General features: G+C 43.6%; 1 protein-coding gene across 1 annotated transcript in view; it reads left to right on the top strand.

Annotated features, from left to right (window-relative positions):
• Nucleotides 1-446: 446 nt before the first annotated feature.
• The window catches only part of tgfb2 (transforming growth factor, beta 2), a 41,186-nt gene continuing 33,814 nt past the window's right edge, over nucleotides 447-7,818 (top strand). Inside the window, exon 1 of the mRNA XM_030072906.1 lies at nucleotides 447-1,245. Coding sequence (XP_029928766.1) covers nucleotides 900-1,245 — 346 coding nt within the window. The 5' untranslated portion in view covers nucleotides 447-899. The remainder of the gene's footprint in view (nucleotides 1,246-7,818) is intronic.

The following is a 7,818-nucleotide window of genomic DNA, read 5'->3' as shown; positions in this document are numbered from 1 at the left end:
GGGTGAGGGAAGACGCGTAAAAACGCTCCGCTGTAACTGAGGGGAACCTCCGATTTGCTTGTTTTTGTTCTACCACCTTGCGTTTAAAGGAAGATCCCCTTTCACCGCAAAATCCAACTTTTGCATGGATTTTTTTCTCGCCGAAAACGCACCAGCCAAGAGTGAAAAAGTTCGCACCTTGCGCCTTGCGAGCGACAGTTTTGTTTTGTTTGTGCCTGTTTTTTCTAACGAGTTCCTGAACTGTTTGGGATGTAAATAAAGAGGCAATGAATCGCTTATCGAGACCCTGAAGCTTCACAGAGAGACATTTCGGAGCTCAGGCTGGTGTCGGGTGAAGCGCGGCGGTGCCGGCGGCCAGTTGGAGAGCTGGGAGCGCTCTGATGCGGTGGAGGTGTGCTCAGTCCCGCAGGCTACACGGCGGCGCGTCCACTTGGCCACAGTGACTTAGGTGATTCGTCGTTTTCGCAGAGATATTTGAAAACATTTTGAATGGCCGCGTGTCCGGCTTTGGTGACATTCTGCAGCACCTTTACGCACTCTTTGCGTGCGTTTATCAGACGGGCGTAGATCGGTGCGGTCCGCTCTGCCCGAATAACGGATTTTTTTCTCTGCATCGAGACAATTGAATGGATTTTCAGGTACAACTCAGAGATACTTTACTGAAACTGGGGACATAAAACATATTTTCGAACAACTCTTTTTGTTGGGGTGAAACTCGCTCATGCGCATAAATGCTTTCCCCTTCTTTTGAACCGTTTTGATATTTCCCTACGCAATGCGTTTACCCCGTCATATTTAAATTTACCCCCGGCCAACTTGTTCTCGATTTAATTTTGCTGTTTTTTTTTTTTTTTTTGTTAAATTTTTGTCACCGAGACTTCAACAAGCTGCTGGGGAAGATGAACCTGTATATTCTCAGCCTTCTCCTCACTTTGGATTTAGCCACGGTGGCGCTCAGTTTGTCCACATGCAGCACTCTGGACATGGATCAGTTCATGAAGAAGCGCATCGAGGCCATCCGGGGGCAGATCCTGAGCAAACTGAAGCTCACCAGCCCCCCGGAGGACTTCCCCGAGCCCGACGAGGTGTCCCGGGACATCATCGCCATCTACAACAGCACCCGGGACCTGCTGCAGGAGAAGGCGAACGAGCGGGCGGCGACGTGCGAGCGGCAGCGCAGCGAGGAGGAGTATTACGCCAAGGAGGTGCATAAGATCGACATGCAGCCCTCCAACCCATCTGAGAGTAAGTGTGTGTGAGTGTGTGTGTGTGTGTGCGTGAGAGAGAGAGGTGCATGAAATCATCACCCAGCCTTTAGCGCATGAACTGTGTGCGCAAGCCCCATTAGTCGCGCACGAATGTTACCTGGGTGTCAAAGTTTGCTGGCTGTGTCACACACACAGTTATGAGCAAGTGTTCTTTTTTTTTTTTTTTTTTTTTTTTTTGGTCACGTGTGTTTGTGATTGTTTTGGAAAATCCGTCCCATCATGCTCTGCTGGATCAGCACGAGGGGAAAACAGCCATAAAGCAGCAGAGAGTTGGAGCGCTCACACATCAGCAGCGCCTCAGCCTGACGTGAACTTGTGCTGCTCCTTGGAGAGATGGGGTGCTTCAAGCCCAAATTTCACCAGTGCGTCAGTGTTAGGAAAGAGGGATTTAAAAAAAATAAACATTCAATACTTTGCGCAAAAGTGTTCTGCAAGCTGAAATTGCATGTCAGCGTCGCCTCCAGAGAGTGTGAAGGTGCAGACTGGAATAGTTAACACTGCAATGTGCAGCTTCTTTCTTCCTTGGAGCAGGATGTGTTGTTAGTGCCCCACTCCTCCCCCTCATCTGGTCAAGGTCATGTTTGGACAAGCTCCACTTTTCACCCGTATGATGAACTCTGGGAGCTGATGTAGTGCTCCTAGCCAGCTATATCAAAAACACAACAGTCTACTACCTATAAAGCCCTAACAAGTCACATGCAATTTACCCACAAGGTGGAGTTCCATATCCAACACATTTTCTCCATGGGGAAAATATGTTGGCTTTTCACCAAATCATCCCTGTCTGTAATTTGAGATGCTGGGCATTTTTATCTGCATGTTTTTCTCTTAAAGAAATATTCCAACATTTTGGGCAGAACACATTTTCTCTGCCTTCCCCAGACTGAGACAAGTTGTTGGATACCATTTTCATTTCTGTCCAGTGGTTTGGTTCCTATGGGTAGCATTTTGTGTTAGCTTAGCATAAAGACTTGAAGTCTATGGGAGTCGTTAGCCTGGCTCTGTCAAAGTGAAAAAATAAACCTTTCAGCAGCTCTGAGGCTGTTGCTGAATTCTGCTGCCACTTTCAAACCAAAAGGAATTATTTTGCTAGCGAAAAGCTAACGCTGTGGCATATTAAATATGTAGCTAGCTGTCCGGTCACCAGCTTTAACCGACAAATTTATGAACAGAATCTTTCTAGCTTGCTGCTGAGCCAAAAAATGCCTATTTAACTAGCTAGCCATGTCTGTTTCTTTATCCAATCTGTTCTCCTTGTTCAAGGATGACGAGAAAAGTATTAAGAGAAGAATCTACAACTCCTTTGCGTGTAATGAGTCATTGTTTGCAATTTGTTCTTTAAAACTGCACAATAATGTTCAAATTAAAATGTTTAAAATTATTTTGAAGGAATTATGAAAACTTAATTCTCCCACAGACAATCTACTTTTTGACCCTGAAGTCTCAAAAAAGCTAACAAATCAGACACACGTGATGACATAACTTCTCAGGCTTATAGCAGTTTACAGTCCGGTCTGTTTCAGATCTTAGTCCTTATATCTCATTCAGATGGTAATCCTGATAGAGTCCGTGTTTCTTTAGAGGAAATTTGATCTTTGGCACAGTGTTGGTTGTTTAGTTATCAGGACGCAATACAAGTCCACATGGTGGTGAAATCTGAGCTCCCCTGGGCTGGTAACCCACAATACTGTGTTTGTATCTCTGCCATCCACTGCCTTAGCACAGTAAAACATCTTCCAAAATAACATGTTTAGTACATGTAAATGAATGCAAACCAAGTGGATTATTGCAGCATAAAAAACAACTAGTCCTGGTACCCACTTTTTGAGGAAATTAAATGGGCCTTGTCTTCTTATTTTCCTATTGGAAATGGAAAGTAGATCCGGCAGGTAGCACCTGCAGGAAACTTCTTCATAGTAACCTTGCACCAGGAAGAAACATCTTGATAGTACTTTCAGAAATACTTGTAATTACACTGAAAAAAAAGCTCTTTCCATTTCAATTCAGTTTGATTTTGCTTTAACATAGCTTCAGATTTCTTACTTCTATCCTCCATTTGTGTTTATGACTTCCTTTCTCTGTAGCTGATAGCTTCACCCTGATAGCCACAACCAGATCACTGGCTGCACCAATATAACAAACCTAGGCATGAACATAGAGACAAATGAAGATTATATCCTCTTTATTTACTTGTATTTTAATGTGAATAAAGTTGCATATTGCAGCTTTAAAGGAGGAAAAAGTAGTATTGGAACAGACAGAGTGTCATGTGGCTCTTGACAGTGAACTGCAGCAGTCAGAGCCTAACAACTGAAAACACAGAGCAGCATCCAACAGTCAGCACGCCTGGAACTGGATCCCAGTTCACCTGAACTTGTTGAACAACCGCTGCCAGGAGCCAAATATAGAACTATTTCACTGACAGGACTGACAAAGTCAGGCAGCCAACCTTGTTAAAATAAATTATAGTGGTTGGTCTGGGACACTGCTTTATGATTTTTCTTGTTTGCGGTGGTATTACAGTAGTATTGACTTTTTAGATTTCAAATATTATATTGGTGTTGAAGTTAAAATTGTGACATCGTGGCAGCCCCAGCCATGAGCAGTTGTTATTGTGTAGTTATGAGCAATCAGACGCAGACCACAATGAAACACTGATCCAAGACTTTTCCCTTAATTCCCTTTAAAAATGGCTGCATTGTGTGTGGGTGTGTGTGTGTGTGTGTGTGTGTGTGTGTGTGTGTGTGTGTGTAAGCAGGAAACCATCATCATCTTGAGTGAAGGATTCTTTTTTTCAGCCAGTGTGTTGTATGTTCAGGGATATAGAGGAAGGTAAACTCACCGAAGTGCAATAGAAACTGATGTAGACGACATATCTGGAGGTCGGAAGGTTGAGTGAAAAAAGCAGAAATGAATAGTTCCTGGAAATTACTATTAGTGTTGTTTATATTGGTAGTTTGTAGTTATTTACCCTCCTTTTGAACAACCACTGCCTCACTAATTGTATACATATGGATACTGTCTACAGTGATGTAGTGGAAAGTCATAAGGGAGTTAAACTATGACCTCCAGTCAGTGGTCATCATGAGCAACTAAAATGATGATAAAATATTAACTCTTTTAAGAAAAGTACTAAGCTACTCCCTTTTTGATGAATTTCGTATTACTTATTATGATAACTGTTCCTCATAAACATTTCTATCAGCCCTAAATAGACGGGTAAGTTAGGTTCAGGTGGTTTCACCCATCACAATTTCACCTTTGACTATGAGGCCCAATCCAATGGACCCTCCACCACAGTAACACATCCAACTAAAATGGGCATGTGCCACTCACAGGATGCTATCAAAAAACCTTTATCATACTTTAAAGCAAAATTGCACTTTGGTAGCGTGTTGGGTTCCCTGGGTGTGATATGAGTCCACATGGCGGTGAAATCTCCTCATTAGCTGCTCTGTGCTCCTGTCGGCTGCTAATCCACTGTACTGGATTTGTTTCTCTCCATTCACTTCCATAGAACAGCAAAAAGCACACAAAATAACACATTTAGCACATAAAGAAATGCCAGCAGAGTGGATTAGAAAACAGCAAATCATGGTACCCATTTCTTTAGATAATTAAATGGCTCTTGTTATTTTCCTTTGAGATGTAATGGAGATCCGGCAGGTAGCATCGACAGGAAACTTATTCACAGTAACCTTGCGTCAGGAAGAGAAGACCTGATAAATACACAAATAATTGTATTGACAAAAACAAAAAATGGGTACCAGGGCTTGTTGTTTTTTATATTGGCATACTGTGCTTCCTTTGTGTTTGTTTATGTAGTAAAAGTGTTATTTTTAGTCCTTTTTTGATTCAGTGTAGCAGAGAGCTGGCTACTGGTGGCTAGCAGCTATCACCTTGCCTAGTGGTTTCTAAAAGTTTAAAAAAGTATTTCTTGGTGTTTTGACTTAGCAGCTGCTTTGACTTTCCAGTTTTCACCACAGCAGCACAGCCTTAACCGAGCACTCTGCACATTCATCAACACCTACAACAAGAAATACGGGAAAAGTCACTGGCATAATCATAGTTCCTGTAGTCCCTGCTGTGGAAAATCACCCAATCTGGCAACATTGTTTGGGTGTAAATTTGTCCATCTCAGATTCAGTTATTTTCCACGTGTCAACCAATCAGGGGCCACCAGGAAAATACTGCTGTCTGGCAGGGAAAGTACGCCTTCGACACGCAAAGACTGTCCGCTGTACTTTTTCATTATTGTACATTATCAAATGTCTCTGTAATAATATCTAATGAGAGTATCAACTGAAATTTGCACACACAACAACAACGAAAATGATTTTTCACAAAAATATGTATTTCACAATCGGAACTGCAGCAAGGACACACATGCCACTGCAACCCAACACTCTACCAAAATGTCATTTTTTTACACTTTAGTGTGTAGTAAAGTGGATTGTGCTGCTGAAACCAACTATTTTCACACTTTGTTTTGTTTGTCTCCCACTTATTTAAAGTTTTATGCAGTTTTTCTCAACAGCGAACTCATTTCCAAAGGCAGTGGGATCCTTCAAGCAGAAGGTTCAGTCTCCTGCTGAAGTATTCATGAGCGAGACTCTGAATCCCTCCCAGCTCCAGGGCTGCTGCTCCGTAGCTAACCCTGACCTCTGACCTCCATGTGGAAATGATGAATTTCTCCATCAACAGATCAAAAGAATATCGCAGAAAAGGCATGGCTGTGTAAACACCAAAATAATATGAAATCAAACTACAGGGCCATTAACCCCAATATGCTTTTCCCCTTCAGATCAGAAATGTGAGTACATGCTACGAAGCAAAAATAAATTAGCAAGACATTTTGTAAGCCCCGAGGTGTATTTTGCATTAAATGTTATCCTTGGCCCTGCCTGCTGTATAAATACCCTAAATATGAATAGATCTGGCCCAGCGCCAAGTGCAGACAGGAAAGCATTTACAGGGTATAAATAATACTGAGTCAACATCCAGAGAGAAAAAAGGCCAGAATTTATTCCTATTCATCTTAACTTCTGACACTGGCCAGTTCTTTAGATGTGGAGACGGATGATGACAGGCAGCAGAGAGATGAACCACCAGTTAACCCCTCAGCTGATAGGCCTCCGCTTTTTTTTTTTTTTTTTCTCCTTCACTTGACATGTGGAGACTGTTTGTGTGTGATTCGGTGTGAAAGTGAATATCTTGCCAGCGCATGCACACACACACACACACACATACACACACACAAGGGTATCAGCCTTATTTGGTTGGGCGCCAGGAAGTCCTCGGAGGCAGCAACGCGGGGCACAACGGCACTGGAAGCCATACAAAAATGTTTCGGGGGAGGAAGGAGGGGGTTTAGGTGGGTAAGTGCGTGTGAGTGTGTGTGTGTGTGTGAGTGCGGAGGTGGGGGAGAAGGGGGCGGGGTGCAGGAGACACCGAGACAGGGCTCTGGCAGGGCCCACAGTGCACTATTTCAACCAGTAAGCTGCGAGGCATTGTGTGCAGCGGCTGCTATATGCCGCTGCTCTGTTCTGCTCTGCCACTTGCTCCATGGAAAATTCCAGCAGGAGAGCCACTGTTGCTGGGCTGTGGAGGGAGACCCCCTCCCCCTCCCCCTCCCCCTCCTCGCCTCCAAAACACACACATACGTACACACTCAAACCCCATCCCCATCCCCATCCCTCTCTTTCTCAATGCAATTCAATTCCGCTCCATTCCGTTGGAGCAACTGTGTATCGGAAACACAGCTGCCTCGGCGGTACACAAAATTGTTGATTTCTCAAAGCCGTTTATGCATTCCGATCATATTGCGATGATCGCTGATGATGGCTGACTTGGGTTTGAAAGCACGCATCGTGCATGGCGCATAATAATCGACAGGAAAAGGTTCCAAAATTGAGAACATCTAGTTATGTGAACCATTCAAATGCGAGTTAGAGCGTATCCAACACTGTGAGAACCATTATGTGTTTATCTGTGTATGTGAGGGTCATTATGCATGCATGTGTGTGTGTGTGTGTCCATGCGCGTGGAGCTCCAAACAAAATGTGGCGTCTTGGCTTGAGCTTTGTTTGAGAGAGTGTGGTTGTGTGTGTGTTTGTATATATTGATAACTCCTTGGATGGCAAGAGCTGCACTGTTTCCCTCCTCCTAGAAGCTCCATGCTCCCTGATCATCCTCTTATGTATGGATGTATGTATGGAAAGAGTGACACACCACACCCTTTTTGTGGTGGGTGCCCAGGTAGATGAGATCCAGTGGTCAGCATGGAGATGTGCACTTCCAAGTAAAAAACAGACTTATTAAGATCATAATGGTGAGGCCATGATCATGTAGCATACTCTTCTTCAAACCTGTCTTTCCTTTGGTTATCTTCTACATTTTGTTTGGAAAGGGGCATGTGCCTCATAGGCGGTTCTAGAAAAATGCCTTGCCACCCTAGTTGCCACCCCAATTTCAGTCAATTTATTTATTTATTTTTTAATTGTGGCTGTTCGGAAACTCGCTGTTACGAGACTCAAATGTCCGAGTGCAA

The sequence above is a fragment of the Myripristis murdjan genome, chromosome 16 (assembly GCF_902150065.1).
Source record: "Myripristis murdjan chromosome 16, fMyrMur1.1, whole genome shotgun sequence".
Taxonomy (NCBI): domain Eukaryota; kingdom Metazoa; phylum Chordata; class Actinopteri; order Holocentriformes; family Holocentridae; genus Myripristis; species Myripristis murdjan.
The sequence above is the reverse complement of the archived record's forward strand: the minus strand, read 5'-3'. Positions and strand labels throughout refer to the sequence as shown.